The sequence below is a fragment of the Poecilia mexicana genome, unplaced genomic scaffold (assembly GCF_051168715.1).
Source record: "Poecilia mexicana isolate PSO_F unplaced genomic scaffold, ASM5116871v1 scaffold_2, whole genome shotgun sequence".
NCBI classification, from domain to species: domain Eukaryota; kingdom Metazoa; phylum Chordata; class Actinopteri; order Cyprinodontiformes; family Poeciliidae; genus Poecilia; species Poecilia mexicana.
This window is the reverse complement of record NW_028263371.1, coordinates 22,125,932-22,143,712: the sequence shown is the minus strand read 5'-3', so window position 1 is coordinate 22,143,712 and position 17,781 is coordinate 22,125,932. Positions and strand designations below refer to the sequence as shown.

General features: G+C 37.0%; 1 protein-coding gene across 1 annotated transcript; it reads left to right on the top strand.

The window, feature by feature from the left end:
* Positions 1 to 487: 487 nt before the first annotated feature.
* LOC106904702 (NLR family CARD domain-containing protein 3-like) lies at positions 488 to 5,282 on the top strand. Its single transcript, XM_088003844.1, has 8 exons — positions 488 to 631; positions 1,270 to 1,419; positions 1,506 to 1,607; positions 1,705 to 1,821; positions 2,148 to 2,226; positions 2,322 to 2,541; positions 2,670 to 4,464; positions 5,105 to 5,282. The coding sequence occupies exons 2-8, from the start codon at positions 1,343 to 1,345 to the stop codon at positions 5,280 to 5,282; spliced, it is 2,568 nt and encodes an 855-aa protein (XP_087859970.1). The 5' UTR covers positions 488 to 631; positions 1,270 to 1,342.
* Positions 5,283 to 17,781: the final 12,499 nt, after the last annotated feature.

The window sequence follows — 17,781 nt, the reverse complement described above, 5'->3', positions numbered from 1 at the left end:
GCAACAATAATGAAAAATTTCTGAGTCTGAGAAAAAATCTGTCTCCATGTGGACTTGAGAAAGTAATTTTAGAGGCTGGAGTGGTGATCACTGTGGAAAGGTCCAAATTCCTCTGGGGTAGATTTTTGTGGAAATGTTAATTATTTTTTTAAATGAAAATATTTTTTATTGTTTTTTTCAGCATGTGATAAATTACAACTACACATACTGAATATCAACCACAAAAAAAACACATGCTCTCCTTTTTCTCGTTATTTCCCAATACGTTTTGCTTTCAATTCCTGTTTTCTCTGCGCTGAACTTTCTTCATTTTCAGCACATTTATTCAGTTTTAGTAAATAGTCCCCACAATAACTGCTGTTGATTCCTTGTACTATATAGGGCATATTTTCCTTAGCCAGCATCTAATGAACCTAGATAGTCATAAGAAATGCTTGAGTTAGTGGAGTACAGTGGGATCATATCATATGATATGCAAGTTCTGACACATGTCACATGTTGAAGGAAGTGAAAATGAACCTGATCAGTTGACTGAAGAGAAAGAAAGAAACCTGGTTTGCTGCATTTCTTCTGTGACCTGCTAAGACAAACACCAGAGCGACGGGGAACAGAGTCCTGAAAAGAATAACTTGTGAGTACACAGCCTGCTTCAGCCTCCTTTACAGCTCTCATGTCTGCTGGAACAAATCAGAAGTACTGATTTGCAATTGATAAACAGTAGTGATTTTTTTTTCTCGTATTTTGACAAACGACTGTATTCACTTGAGAAAATATATGAAATGTCAAACTAGCAAATAGTGCTTAAGTAGTAGTTACTATTATTCTTTCATAATAAAAAATAAAACAAAAATGTTGATTTTTTAAGACAGGTGTTTTCAAAAACTTTGCATTCTTATATTGCGTACATATTTTACCCTGAATGCAGAAGTTTTAGTCATAAAACATGGATTTAATGGTAAACTCAAAATGATGGCAAACTTGTTTTGCACATCTAAAGCTTATTTATCCACAGCCTCAAAACCAAAGCTTAAAATAAAACATGAAATTACATTTAAAGTGCAAGAACAGCTGACTTTAAACTGACCTGTTTAAGGTTTGAAGAAGTACAGCAGCTCATGTGAGTTTCTATTTCACTCTGCTGACTGCCCCATGGTTTGGTGGGTTACCTTTTCTGGTGCTTCTCTTGTCCACATTTTTCTCAGACTTTGTTATTGTGGGTTTTCCCCAATGAATTCCCTAAAGCTAAACTTTATTTTTCTTACTCTGTAGGAATAGATTTTGTTTCCTGTGCAGTCGAAGGAGGAAAGTGTGTGAGTGAGTGAGCTGATGTGAACTGAATAGTATGGATCACTATAAGGACAGAAAAGATGGACTCCTTCCCACTGAAGTCACTCTGCAAGGGGAACTTGAGAGGCAAAGGTTAGATTACCATCTCTGACTGACCAGGACTCTTATCCATCTCAGAGTACAGCACTCACATCACCAAACTGTTTTTATTTTTACAGAAAACCACCTGAGCCTGAGCCCAGCTGTGTGTCCGCCAAGACTACTGGGTCAAAGGACAACCCATTTAGCAACTTTAAAGCCCATTTCGCTTTGAGACATGAGTAAGTTCACATTTTACTGATCAGACTAATTTTACTATGTAACTAACTTAGCTACAGTGGAAATGCCAAAGTAAATTCATGATGAATTCAATTTTAGGATTCGAGAAAGATCATATACTACTGAATCCGGACCTAATCGTCTGTCTTTCAAGAGCAGCTGGTCAAACGATCATCCACTGGTCGATTTTCAGAGACAATCTGCCTCTAAATCAGAGTAAGTCAATATATCTTACTCTGACAACATGACTTTTTTCTATAAATGACTGAAAGTATCACTGTTTTTCATGCAAAAAGTTCAACTGCAGATCACTTAAAACTTAGTTGTGTCTTAAATCAAATGAACCCACATTGTCAGTGGTGTGAAAAAAGGGTACACCAAATGTTTATTTTCTTTAACTGCACTGGCCATAAATCCATATTATCAAACATTCCTGATCAGATCAGTGATAAATATCTAAAACTTTGAGGTGTAAAGAGTGATAACTAAATCCTTTAAAGATCTGACTGAAAGCTATTTTTGTGATTGCTTTGATTTATAAGAGTGGACCAACAGTCCTCAGACATCCCCAATGATCAGTCAAACAAGCATGACCAAACACAGCTGGACTCCATATTTATGGTCAGTATATGTAACTAGCCACAGTCAGTCTGTCCAGCACAGATCTACTGATAGGTTCTACAATCAGTCTGATGTGTGATATTGTTCTGTTCCAGTTGCTTGAGGACCACATCGTCACTTTTGTGAAGAAGGAGCTGCAAAAAATCCAGAAAGTTTTGAGTTCAGATGACCCAGTGAGTCAGACTGATGGTGAGGAGAGCCCGGAGGATGAAGATGAAGAGCAGAGAAGGAGCAGTACAGAAGCATTTGAGGAGATCACATTGTACTTCCTAAGGAGAATGAAGCAAGATAATTTGGCCAACTGTCTACAGAGCAGTAAGAACATTTGTTTTGCTAATTAGATGCTTTCCTCATGTATGAAAAGGTTTTTCAGTAATTCAAAGATGCTTCCTTAGGGTAAATCAAAGGTTTCTTTACTGAATGTCGTTTTTGTCTTCATTAAGAACTTTTTGCTGCACTTTGTCATCAAACGCTTAAATCTGGTTTGAAGAAGAAGTTCCAGTGTGTGTTTGAGGGAATTGCTAAAGCAGGAAACCCAGCCCTCCTGAACCAGATCTACACAGAGCTCTACATCACAGAGGGAGGAACTGGAGAGGTCAACCAGGAACATGAGGTCAGACAGATTGAGACAGCTTCTAGATCAACAGACAGACCAGAAACAGCAATCAGAAGAGAAGACATCTTTAAAGTCCCATCAGGAAGTGATCAACCAATCAGAACAGTGATGACAAAGGGAGTGGCTGGCATTGGGAAAACACTGTTAACACAGAAGTTCACTTTGGACTGGGCTGAAGACAAAGTCCACCAGAACATCCAGTTCATATTTTCTTTTAATTTTAGAGAGCTGAATGTGCTGAAAGAGAAAAAGTTCAGCTTGGTGGAACTGATTCATCACTTCTTCACTGAAACCAAAGGAATCAGTAACTTTGAACATTTCCAGGTTCTGTTCATATTTGATGGCCTGGATGAGAGTCGACTTCCTCTGGACTTCAACAACAAGGAGATCCTGACTGATGTTACAGAGTCCAGCTCAGTGGATGTTCTGCTGACAAACCTCATCAGGGGGAAACTGCTTCCCTCTGCTCTCCTCTGGATAACCACAAGACCTGCAGCAGCCAATCAGATCCCTCCTCAGTGTGTTGGCATGGTTACAGAGGTCAGAGGGTTCACTGACCCACAGAAGGAGGAGTATTTCAGGAAGAGATTCAGAGATGAGGCGCAGGCCAACGTCATAATTTCCAATATCAAGACATCACGAAGCCTCCATATCATGTGTCACATCCCAGTCTTCTGCTGGATCACTGCTACAGTTCTGGAGGATGTATTGAAACCACAAAATGGAAAAAAGCTTCCTAAGACCCTGACTGAGATGTACATCCACTTCCTGGTGGTTCAGACCAAAGTGAAGAAGGTCAAGTATGATGGAGGATCTGAAACAGATCCACACTGGAGTCCAGAGAGCAGGAAGATGATTGAGTCTCTAGGAAAACTGGCTTTTGATCAGCTGCAGAAAGGAAACCTGATCTTCTATGAATCAGACCTGACAGAGTGTGGCATCGATATCAGAGCAGCCTCAGTGTACTCAGGAGTGTTCACACAGATCTTTAGAGAGGAGAGAGGGCTGTACCAGGACAAGGTGTTCTGCTTCGTCCATCTGAGTGTTCAGGAGTTTCTGGCTGCTCTTCATGTCCATATATCATTTGTTAAGCATGGTGTTAACCTGCTGGAAGATAAACACAATTCACTTAATTGGTCTTCACTTTTTAAACATCCAAAGCAACAACATTTGCATCAGATCGCTGTGGACAAGGCTTTAGAAAGTCCAAATGGTCACCTGGACTTATTCCTCCGTTTTCTCCTGGGTCTTTCAGTGCAGACCAACCAGACTCTCCTACGAGGCCTGCTGACTCAGACAGGAAGCAGCTCACATGCCAATCAGAAAACAATTCAGTACATCAAAGACAAAATCAGTGACAATCAGTCCGTAGAGAAAAGCATCAACCTGTTCCACTGTCTGAATGAACTGAATGATCGTTCTCTAGTGGAGGAGATCCAACAGTCTCTGAGTTCAGGACGTCTCTCCACTGATAAACTGTCTCCTGCTCACTGGTCAGCTCTGGTCTTCATCTTACTGTCATCAGAAAAAGATCTGGATGTGTTTGACCTGAAGAAGTACTCTGCTTCTGAGGAGGCTCTTCTGAGATTGTTGCCGGTGGTCAGAGCCTCCAAAAAAGCCCTGTAAGTACCGACATTCACTGGATTAGGCAACAGTTTTATCAAGCAGCTAGTAGCGGTGGTGACACAATTAACTAAAACGTTAGTTGTGGTAACAACTAAAGTACCAATCAGAAACATTAGTTCTGGTAATGCTAAAGCAGTGTGGTATGTAGCAGAGGCCAATACTAAAGTGCTAAAGCTGAAAACAATGGAAGTTTGCAGAGTTACACAGTGTTATATTTAGCACCACAATACTGATTTTACCAATCAGAGCCTGTCACATTATACCTAGGAAGCTAATTCTAAAAGTTCACAAAACAGCCAAGTAAATTAGAGCTTAAAATTAATCTGGAATCATAAACTAAGAAAAAAAAACCTACGTGCATAAACATTTTCAAAGTCAGCAACAGTGCTAAAGAAATAAACAAAAGGATGCCCATCAGTGGCTAGTAGCCACTTATTTGGAAATTATCTGAAACAACCACAAATTCTTACATTTGTTTGAAGCTTTGAATATTTCTATTTAGGGTTTTAGGATAGTTTTATTCAGCACAACCTTGTTAGAAATTGTTGAATTGAGTAACCAAACTCCTTCACTATGAATCTACCCCTCTAAAGGTAATCTTGTGTATTTAATTAATTTTTACGATTGCCATTTTAGACTGGGTGACTGTAACCTCTCAGAAAGAAGCTATGAGGCTCTGGCCTCAGTTCTCTGCTCTGAGTCCTCTAATCTGAGACAAATGGACTTGAGTAACAACAACCTGCAGGATTCAGGAGCAGAGCAGCTGCTGCTTGGACTAAAGAGTCCATACTGCAAATTAGAAATTCTCAGGTAAGATATTCTTTTCAAACTCTCTGTTTCACAATAACTTGTAACATTTTGCAGGGCAATTTAAGTTTTGTGCACACTGAAATGTATTCAGGTTTTAATTAGTTTGGTAGCCATGTGGGTGTCCAAAGCAGAGATGCTTTGTGGCGTCGTCCTGCTCTGGAAATGTAAAATAACTCTGAATTTCAGTGTGTATTTCCTTTTATTTACTGGTGGGAAATAATGGCTTGGGAAGAAAACAAGACACTTGAACAGGCTGTAGATGTCATGCCAGGCCTCTATGCCAGGCTGTGATTTTATTAAGTATTTGAACATACATGCACTTTTTACCTTGCATAGCTCCCACCTTATTGTAAACAGTAAGCAGTCTCCGTCTCCTCTGTCATTTTAAGGTTGAACTTAACTTCAGGTTTTTTGTTTCCCATTAGCCTCAGATCCTGTAGCCTCTCTCTGAGAACTTGTGAAGCTCTGTCATTCATTCTGAGCTCCCAGTCTTGTTGTCTAACAGAAGTTGACCTACGTAACAACAACAACCTACAGGACTCAGGGGAGAAGATGCTTGCTGGTGACCTGAAAATGTCCAATTTTACGCTTGAAATCTTCAGGTAAGCAGTGATCAAAGTATTTGACGTGTGTCTGCAAAATTTGGATTTCTTTGATTTGTTGACGTTATATTTCTCAAGATGGTTATGTTATGGTTAATTCAGAATCCATTATTAACTTATATAAATGTGTGTCCTTGTATTAATGTGTGGAACAGTTCATCCATGCTTGGATTCATTACTGATGATGAAATGAGATCAACTTATCTGATGTACTCAAACTTGTCAATGATAGGCCTTCTCATATTTCTAAGTAAGGGAGATTTAGAAACGCTCCTTTATTTTTAATTTGTAAAGAACACAGTTTGTATGAGGACAAAGTGATTTACATGTTTTGTCATGAGATACTAATAGTCTGACCCCCTTTCTCCTTTTAGGGAGCCTGCTGGAGTCCGATGGTTGAAACCTGGTCTGAGGAAATGTAAGTATCCTTTTTATTTGATCATCAAACTGTAAATTATCAATATCTTCGTCTTGATTGTGTTTTTTTTTTTCTGTCAGATTCTTGTCAGCTCATAATCGACACAAACACAGTGAACGGAAAACTCCAGCTGTCCGAAGACAACAGGAAGGTGACCCACGTGAAGGAGCTTCAGTCATACAGCCAACATCCAGACAGATTTGATGACTGGCCTCAGCTACTGTGCAGTAATGGTCTGACTGGTCGCTGTTACTGGGAGGTTGAATGGGAAGGAGGGGTTTTTATATCAGTGAGTTACAAAAGAATCAGCAGGAAGGGACGCAGTGATGATTGTGTGCTGGGATGGAATGATCAGTCCTGGAGTCTGCACTGCTCTGATGACCGTTACACCGTCTGTCACAATAACAGAGGAACACCCGTCTCCTCCTCCTCTCCTTCCTCTGTCGCTAACAGAGTAGCCGTGTATGTGGACTGTCCTGCTGGCGTTCTGTCCTTCTACAGAGTCTCCTCTGAGTCCCTGATCCACCTCCACACCTTCAATCACACATTCACTGAACCTCTGATTCCTGGATTTGCGGTCTGGTCTTCTGGTTCCTCAGTGTTTCTGTGTTAAATTGAGCAGGAAGACAAAAAGTAAAATAGCCACTCAGAGAAAAACTCTCTTAACTAATAATAGAGTTTGTGCACGTCTCTGTTTTTCATTATTGTACAATCTCCAAATCAATGTTACTTTAAGAAAGTCTAGAAACAATTGCTGTTTGTAAGAAAAAACTATTCTTCTTACAATCTATTAAAGGTAGATTCTTATTTTAGTTTTGTATATTTATGGTAAATATGATGTGCTTCAACAAGTAATGTGTAATATAAATCTTTTTCATAAGTTCAAATCAAAATGTTTGACACTAAATAAAGTTTTAATAAAAAGTAGTAAAACACAAACCTTGTGTTTGACCTTTCTTTAACACAATTTAGTACTTTTTCTCTTTCATCAATTTGTATTTATTGCATAAAATAGTGCTGGGTTGTGATTAAAAAAGATTAATCAGAAGTTAAGACTAATCACATAATTACCAGTTTTTTACATAATAAGCAGAGATTTTTAAATTGCAATAAATAGGCAAAATTGTGAAAATGACGTGCAATAATTTTTACCTTTGTGAAACAGTAATTCTCCATTTTCCAAGAATTAGAACTTTTAGCACTTGATATCATTTTGCTTAAACAGAATTATGTCGAACTTCAGGGGAACATTAAGGAAAATTTTGCAGTTTCTCCTAAGATCTATGAGATGAGAATAAAACTCAAACCCTGTTCCTTTGCTTGAGAATCAGTTTTTGGAGAAATTTTATGGGGGAACAAAAGCCAAGAAGGAATCTTCCCAGTTAATATGAAACTGTGGAGATTTGCTCTTATGTTTAAATTGTTAAATGTAATCCGGAAAAATATTCTAAAGTCCAGAAAACAGGTAACTCAGTTGAAAATAATACTAAATGCTGAGTTAAGTTCATAAAAGGAGTAGTTTTGTGAACTGTTTTGAAATCATTGTTAAATGATTTCAATTATTAATGATATTACAATTTTCATAAATTATTACAGTTTATGAAATTGTAATAATTTAAACTTAAATTGTAAATAAACATTTAATTTTAAGTTTTAAATAAAAAAAAACTTTGAAAAACTTAATTTTTTTAGAATTTAAGTTTTAAATTCTGAAAATGTGGCTTAAAATACATTTTGGTATAAAAAGGAGTTTTGTCTTATACTTTGTTTAATTTTAATTGCTTCAGGATTGTAGAAGGAAGTTTTGTAGAGCTTAAGAAATTTACCTGTCATCCATTGGACAATATACAGGAAGTGGGAGAAGAGTTGAGAGGAAACAGGAAGTGACTCTTGGCGATAAGTTGAAAGTGGAAAAATATGGCTGTTTGTAAAAATATCTGTGTTTAGTTGAAGTTTTAGACTTTCAAGTCAACAGTTTTCTTACAGATATCAACTCTATGTAATTATTTTTAAACTACTGCGACTCTTTCAGCCAGGAATTTGCAGTACAGAAGTCATGAGTTGGTGCTTTGTAGTTGCTAATTCTTTAGCAATATTAGCAAAATGTATGGATATTGACAACTGTGAAGCTAATCCAGCTAACAGGAAGAGACCTAACTAATGCTTCGAGCGTGGAAGCCTATTGTAGAGATGAGCCTATGCTGAGAGTTTATGAGCTGGAGGTGCCATCTTCACTGGACCTTTCTGCTGTTTCCTGAAAACCAAGTAACTGACGAAGACAGGTAAGCCTCCCTCTTTGTTTTTTTAAGTGGAACTGAAAGACAGGTGAACTTCCAGAGGGTCTAGACATCAGTGTAAGGCATCAAACTCCCAACTTTTCAGTATCGCATCACAAATTATGTAGTTTGAATAAGTTTTAGGTAGTTACAAACTGGTCAACAACAAGAAAAAGTGATGTAAATTATATTTTATTTCCAAGTAAAGTAACTCTGTGGCACAAAACAAGGAAAAGAAGAGTTTACAAATACCAATTTCCAGCAACAGAAGAAGCTACACTCTTCATGGGATCCACAAAAAAAACCCTTCACCTCCCTTTTCACTTCTAGAAAAACGCTACTCATTCATAACCCAGGCCAGAAAGACCAAACCCAGATTTCCTACAATTTAAACAAAGCATGTGTTATATAAAGGTGTGTGTGTGTGTGTGTGTGTGTGTGTGTGCGTGTGTGTGTGTGTGTGTGTGTGTGTGTGTGTGTGTGTGTAAGACACTGCAAAATTCTGACCTCTTCCTTGTCTTTGTTACCCTGAAGCACTTTAAACCATCATCTGTTCTTCAGAACAACTTTTTCAATGAGTAAAAGTTGCACTCTTCATGTGATCAACAAAAAAAACCTTCACCTCCCTTTTCACTTCTAGAAAAACGGTAGTCACTCAAAAACACCAAAACCAGATTTAGAGCATGTGTTAAGTATAGGTGTGGGGGTGTGTGTGTGTGTGTGTGTAAGACACTGCAAAATACCAATTGATGTTCTGACCTCTTCGTTTTCAATGAGTAAAATTTATCTGTATGTTGAAAGCATAGTTAACTATAGTGAGCAGCAGTAGACACACGCTTTTGTCCCTAATAATATAGATAAAACAGATTTATATCTCGTTTTGATGAAATTCAACCCATTTTTTCCACATGAATGTTGCAATGTGACCCATCAAATTGGGCACATTCAGCTGAAACAAAAGGGGAAAAAACACCAAAATGCAGCTAAATAAATCTATTAGATAAAATCAGTATGTGCTATAATGAAGACTTGATTATTTAGTTTAATTATCTTTATCTTAGTTATATTTTGCATTCTCTGAGTTGGCCAGCAGAGGACATGTTCCTTCTTGTCTGGGGGGACGACGTCCTTCTGTCCTGTTCACTCCTAATCCACCTCACCCTACAGGAAAACAAACAAATTGATTCTCTTCATTCCAAAATAAAAATGAGACAGTTGCTCAAATGTCTAAATGACTCTGCAGTAGCAGCCATTGACATAAATCAGCATCAAGGTTAGGACTGTCTGGACTGAGTCAGAGAAACAATCATCATCTGATTTGCCTTATAAGAGACGTTTGGGTTGTAACACTGCAGTCAGCTCCAGGTCATTTAGCTCTTTCTCCAATTATGCTTAACGCCATTGACTTGCCAGGTTGTGCTTTTTTATATACCCAAGTAAGAGTTAAAGCAAAAAGGATTAACCCTCCATTTGACCTGGCAAGCTTTTTACCATGTGCACCTTCCAGCAGGGTCACTCTGACCCCAGGTGCAGTTTTACAAGGTTTGTTTTTTGTGTATGTTTTGAGAAATGACGGTCTGATGGGACAATGCCAATTATGGTCAGAGAATCAGAAATCAGATTTCTCATTTTAATCACCAGAACTCCATTACCACTGCCTGTTTCTACCTGTCTACATGCCAACAACTTTCTTTTATTTTAAGTGACAGATAAAAAAAAAATAAAAAAAACACTGGATGTTTCTTTTTCTGAACTCTGAGTAGCAGTGGAGGAGAAAATGATGCTGCTTAATCAAAGAGAGTAGGCATTTTAAATGACCTACAAATGGTTAAAAAAAAAAAAAAACTTGCTATTTTCTGATATTCCACATCCTTTGTTTACCTCTTTCTTAATTACCTCATCTGAGGAACTTTCAGTATTGCTCTTGTCTTCTCCTTGGTCCATGTCGTCTTGCTCCTCTTTGATGACACTGTAATCAAATATAACAAGATTTATCAACTTTTAGAAACAACTGGTCCTGATGTGAGCCTAGTTTTGCCAACATTACCTTCCACTCTGGGTATCCACTTGTAAACCAGGTTCCTAGATGGAGACAAGTCAAAGGCTTCATATCACACAATTATGTAAAGACTTAGGGACATTTTAAAATGATCTTTTAATGTATGCTGCTTATACTGTATACCCACAAGTGTTAAAATCATAAACACAAAAAACAGAAATTGTTGCTATCATTCTGTATTTTTCTACATCCTGGTTTACCTCTTTCTTAATTATCTGCTCTGAGAAAGTTTCAGTTTTGCTCTTGTCTTCTCCTTGGTCCATGTCGTCTTGCTCCTGTTTGATGACACTGTAATCAAATATAACAAGATTTATCAACTTTAATAAGAAACAACTGGTCCTGATGTGAGCCTAGTTTTGCCAACATTACCTTCCACTCTGGGTATCCACTTGTAAACCAGGTTCCTAGTTGCAGACAAGTCAAAGGCTTTGTATCACACAATTATATAAAGACATAGGGACATTTCAAATTCTCTTTAAATGGATGCTGCTATTATACCCACTAGTTTAACCCTTGTGCGTGCGAGGACTGAGGCAACTGATACAAGTGATATGGGTGTGGGGTTGGTTGGATCCCATTTTTAAACGCAAGGGTTAAAATTGTAAAAACAAAAATTGTTTAGCATTTTACATTATTCTACATCCTGGTTTACCTCTTTCTTAATTACCTGCTCTGAGGAACTTTCAGTTTTGCTCTTGTCTTCTCCTTGGTCCATGTCGTCTTGCTCCTGTTTGATGACACTGTAATCAAATATAACAAGATTGATCAACTTTAATAAGAAACAATTGATCCTGATGTGAGCCTAGTTTTGCCAACATTACCTTCCACTCTGGGTATCCACTTGTAAACCAGGTTCCTAGATGGAGACAAGTCAAAGTCTTTGCATCACACAATTATATAAAGACATAGGGACATTTCAAATGGTCTCTAAATGGATGATTCTTATTTTCCTACAAGTTTAAAATATGTTGCTATCACTGTATTATTGTGTACTGTGTTTTACCTGTAGCTTAATTTCCTGTTGTGAGTCTTCTGAGGAAGTTTGAGTGCTGATCTCTATTTCCCGGTACTGTCTTAATTCTTCTAAGACAACCCTGCAACCAAATGTGTCAACAGTTGTCAACTTTAATAAGAAAACTCAGTGCTTCTGATGCAACTTTGGTTTTTGCCAACATTACCACCTTCTCTGGTTATCCACTGGTAGACCGCATGTCTAAGTTTGAAATAAATCAAAAGCTTTGTATCACACAATTATATAAAAGCTTTAGAACATTTCAAATTATCTTTAAATGGAAGCAACAATTTATCAAAGGCTTTGTAAAAAAATTTTTTTATTAAATTAAAATGACAGAATTTTTTAAATTACTCTTAAGTGGAAAATGGTATTGTTTTTTTATTTTGTGCAACATTTTAAATTTAATGTAAAATTAATGTAAAATTTTGCATAATGATGTATCATAAGATTGAGTTATTATTCTGCTTATCATTAATCTTTACTTGAAAACTGTCAGCAGTAAAAGGTTTACCCTGTATGAAGGCCCACCGTACCCCCCACATGTGACCTCAGTGTCCGCTGTGGATCGACAACATGAAAACATCAGAATCAATATCATATTTCTAAAATATAATTATTAAATACACCAAAGCTTTTACTGAAACTTAAAAATATTTCAATAGAAAATTTGAACATAAGTCTGACAGGAGATCCATTCAGAAAACACTTTTAAGATTAGATCTAGAGATTTTTACTCCCCAGTTTGTAATAAAAAGACAAGAAGGTGGAAAGATATTTACTGATCCAATGCTGAGGTTTTCTCATGACTCCATAGTTTTAAAAGATCTAGACTCAGTAATACTGTTATAATTAAGATATTGGAGTAATAAAATAACAAATTTGAATAGCCAAGAATAAAATTATTTGAACACAAATATACATATGTGTAAAACTCAGAAGGAAAAAGATTAAAAGTAAAGAAAACACTGAAATAAATCAAAGATAAAAACAAAATCAAGTGTATCACCATCAAATAGTATACGAAATAAAAAAATAAAATTAGATAAATTACTTGCAAACCATGCTAAAAACTAAATCAGAACATACTAGAAGAACTAATATAGATTCTACATTATCTTTCACTTTAAATATTTTTCCACACTGAACTAGTGTCAGGCTATTCAATTACAAAAGAAATGTTTGTGATTTAAGCCCCTGTTAATAGCAACCTGCATTTAAAAAACCTGAGGATTTAGATGGTTCAGCCATTAATAACTTTAAATACAAATCAGGTTTTTTTTTGTTTTGTTTTTTGTTTTTTTATTTAACCTAATGGCCGTAGCTTGCCATTGACTTGGTCTGTCATCATTCAAGATTTTTCTGCATCCTGATGTGACTGACGGCTTCCTGGGTACTTTGATCGTTCATGGTTAACTCTCTGCTTTGCTGCTATTCTTCAATTACATTCACCAGAGAGGAAAGAGGCATCTGACATCTCTGCAGAACCCACACATCCTGGACACAACCTGGTAAGACTTTTACCTTGAAGAATTTATTTTTATTTATTGCATTTTCGTATTTTATATTCTAGGAATTGTTGAAATATGGCAAAAGCTACTTTTATGGATCATAGTCAGATGACATCGGATACATTTTTTTGTGGATGAAAATATTGCAAGTCCATGTTCATTGCAAGACGACGGGAGCTTCTAACGTTTGGATAAACCTCATGAGATTTACACATATTCAGATTCAGAAAGGCAGAATTTTAGGCCATGATGTTGTCCACGATTGCTTTGCTCAGCGTGCACCAGTATCACCAGAGCCATGTGTAAATTTGACAGACAGGATTAAATCTGACGTCTCCATAGCTGGAACAGGGCAGGAGACCTCAGATAATTAACTAACTGTTGGCAGGACTGCAATAGACAGTCCTCAGTATGGTTCAGTTTGGTGTTATGGTCCATCGTTTATTCATTTAACCAACTGTGGGAATTTAACATCAGTATCTGAGACAACAGGATAAAGGGAGGTTTTTTCTTTAGCTATAAGCAGTGGTGTTTGTACCATGGATGACCCAACAAGGACAACTGGTGGAATCACAACTGAGGTTCAGTAAAATCTAGAGTTGGTTGATATAAATTAAGAGAGGCTGTTATTAGTGGATGTACTGTGAAACTGTCTTCTGAAAGAGGTTAAGGAGTAACCTGTCAGTGTTGTTTTAAGAAAGGTATTTACCTGCTGAATCAGAGGGCTGTTCGCATGGCTCAGGTTTCTTGATTCTGTGAAGCATAACCAGTTGTATTCTTTAACTCGGTGTAAATAAATTAAAATGATTTATGTGATCTTTCCAAACATTACCTTTTCTCCTCATGTTCCAGCAGTTTCTTGTACTTTTCAATTTGCTGACTCATCGCCACACTTTCATAGCGAGCACTTTCACACATCTGGATGTAAACCATCATCTGTGTCTCCTTACTGCTCAAACTTTTTTTAAGATTTATGATGGATTGTTGAAGTTTTTTATATTGTTCCTGGTAACTTTTCTCTATTTTATTTGTTTCGGACCTTTGGATTTCAATCTGGGTGTTTTGAGAGAGAATAATAGATGAGTTTTATCAGTGCAAAAAGAAACTGTTGAATGTGTTCTACATACTGTGGCTTTGAGGGACTTTATTTCATGGGTTTGGATCTTTATCTTGAGAGAGAGGGAATCAATCAGATTGTGAGCGTCAATGAGTTGTATTTCCTTCTCGCTCACTTTCTTCTCCCATGCAATGATCTGCAGGAACAAAAGTCATTGTCTACATGTTACAACCATTGACAGGTCAGACCAAAACCAGAATGACTGAATGAAAACCTGCAGTTCTCAGTTAAAGAGAGGCTCACTGAGACTCTGTTGAATCTTTTAGTCGTTTCTACCTCAGACAACATTGGTGGTAAACTCCATATTGAATCTTATTGCTCTGTTCACAGTGACCATAGGTGTAGTAATAAAGCCTGGGTTTAAAAACTAACCCTGGTTTATCACTTTTGAGTTTACTGTCACAGCTGTTCTCAATCACAACATGAAATCAATAAGATCTGCCTGATAAAGTTCTCAAAGCATCATGGCAAGACCAAAGACAAAAGAGAAAGAAAATAATTTAGATATAATGTCATTTTTATTGCCTGGGCCTCCAGTGAAGCAGTGAGAGTCGAGATCCACACACAGTGAAAACAAAGAGCAGTGGTGAAGCTAGGAGTGACCAGCCGACCAAAATTACCCCAAGAGCTCAGTGAGAATTCATCCAAAAAGACTCGACAACATCATCCGAGAACTGCAGGCCTCACTCGCCTTGGTTAAGGTCAGAGGTCATGCTTCCATCATGAGAAATAGACTGTGGAGGCAAAAATGGCCTACATGGTTACAATATGAAAACCTTTGCTGAGCGACCAGAGCATTAAGGATCGTCTCAATTTTTTCCAGAACATCTTAATAATCACCAAGACTTCTGGAAAAACATTCTGTGGTACAGCCGTTGAACTCGTTAGAAGATGTTTTACATCTGGTGCAAAAGTAACACCGGCTTTCAGAAAAATAATTTTATACCAACAGTAAAATATGATGGTGGCTAAGGTTGGGTGATTCAATGAATTCATCGACTGTCAGCGATGGGATATGGTCGTTTTTCAGCAGCATATATTTTATTTATTTATTTTTTTTTTTTAAGAGACTTGAATATTTTACAGGAGTCTCTGCTTCCTTGACAAACACATTTGAATATCAATGAGATAAACGGTCATCTCTTACCTTGGATTTATACTCTGCAATCATAGTTTGAACAAAGATATCGGTCTGTCTGAATCCACCCGTGTCGATCCCGGTGCCGTCAACAGCATCGCCTTGTTTAATGCATGTTGTCTTCTTCCAGTGCTCTATTTCCTGGACATGCAGAACAATGATGCAGTAAAAGGTACATGGACGTAAATGTTTTTATTAATGTTAACAATAAAACTTTGGAAGCCAGTTAGAGACATCCCTCCTTGCTTATGACAACTGGGCTTTCAAAAAGTTTAGCTGTAGTTGATTAGTTGTTAGCTTTGCTACCTTGCAGCAAAAAGCTCTTATCCCAGCCATGGACCTTTTTGCATGGAGTTTTCATGTTCTGTCTAAGCATGCATGACTCCAGCCAAACATGTACATGTTGGGTTCCCTGGTGTTTATGGATAAGAGCATCAAGAGTTTTAAATCTCACTAAGAGAGTCATAAAGCCAATTCTAACATATGAAAGTGTTTGGAAAAACACGTTGACATTACAAATGTTATTTAACATTGTCCGACCAAAAATGTGCTTCTTCTCCAACTTTAAAAATAGTTTTTTTATATTGAAAAAAGTGTGACAAATATCTTATATTTCTCACATATTTGTGTATATATGGCCTATAAGTGATATCCCAAATGGGTGAATTTTGTCATTACTATTTTAAATATCTTCCTCTCTGTCTTCAGCCTGAAGAAAGAACAAGGAGTAAAAGGAGAAAAGAAGAAATAATAAAGACCTGTTCGCTCTTGATCTCCAGAGTCCTCATTTCCTTTTCCAGTCTCGCGATTTTATTCTGCAGGATTGTGATATTTGCAGAGTGACGTTTATTCTCCTGTAGCAATACACAAAGACAATATCAGTAGTTAGGATCCATTTTTATGTAAGAACTGATCAGATCCAATTTCTTAGCATTCCTTATGCCGAAGACATCATCACTGGAGAACGTCTAGAAAGCGGTCTGTGTTTCTGCGTTCCCATAGAGACGGTGAGAGGTCACCTGCTGTGGTGACCTCTCCATTCCTCTATGAGGAGGGTCTTTCTCTTATTGTTGAATTTTTAGACGATTGACTCCAAAGTGATACCTTATTTGGGCTGAATTATGTGTTTTAAATGAAGTTTATTAATGATTTTGCTGATGTTTTTGCAGCAATATTTTTATGTTATGTTGTTGTTCTGCCATTTTAGATCCTCAACATGTTAGATTCTCTCAGTCCAGAACTATTGAGTTCAGTGCTGCTGTATTCATTGGCCGATCTTTTCTCCCTCCTGTCTTCTTCTTATCGTCTTTCATTGATTTCCAATTCATGAAATCAATAAGATATGAAATGGGCCTGAAGTCACATTTCTTTTTCTAGCTCGAAGGGTAGGGTGAACTTTCTCTTCAACTTGAGAAAATTCACCACAGGTAAGGCAACAATTACTTAGACAAAAAGAAGAATCTAATGCTGTGATTGGGTTTAAAAGACGTTCATTTGACATATCTCATTTTAAATATAGCTAAAATTGCACACAAGATAAAATAAAATAAAAGAAAACAATTTGGATGATCAACAGATAAAATGTGTTTAACATGAGCTGTTCTGGACTTACATCTACCAAAATTATATTTTGTTTCTCAGCTGCCTCTTTTGCTGTTTTCTCCATCTTCCAGCTGAATAACAAAGAAACAGAGGAAAGTAATTTACATTAATCATTCATTAATTTTCATTGTTCAGACAAAACATTACAAAAAAGGGTTTAAATTTGTTTTTCAGTTACATACAAATTATTTTTACACTAAGCCCATCTGAACTTATAATTATAGATGCACTAAAGATGCATAAATGTGGGACTTGTAGAAACATCCAGCCTAACCTAGAAACTAGAAACTGCTGACTCAGTGTTCCTGTGTTCAAAAGATGAATTCACCATCAGCTCCAGAAATCCATGTGAGAGGTTTGACCTGAGAGATACGACTGTGACAAAACCTGGAAACACCTTAAAGCAGCTGATCAACCTATCAGACGGTATCAGGGATCCTTTGTATGTTCAGTTCAGGACACAAATAATCAGTAAATGGCCGACACATGTACAGTGCTTTATCAAATGTGTCTCACACTACATTCAGCTATTCACCCATTCACACAGTGATGGCGGTGAGCTACTGGATGGAGGTCTGACAGACGTGCTCACCACAGTTTTCACTTTTTTATTTATACAGAAATCATTGAAAGCTCTGCACCATTTTACTTCTGCTTCATTATTGTGAACATTCTTGATTTTATCACATAAAATTTTAATAAAATATGTAAATTTGTGCTAATATGTGAACGAAGAAGGATAAATATTTCAGACACTGCACCTACAGG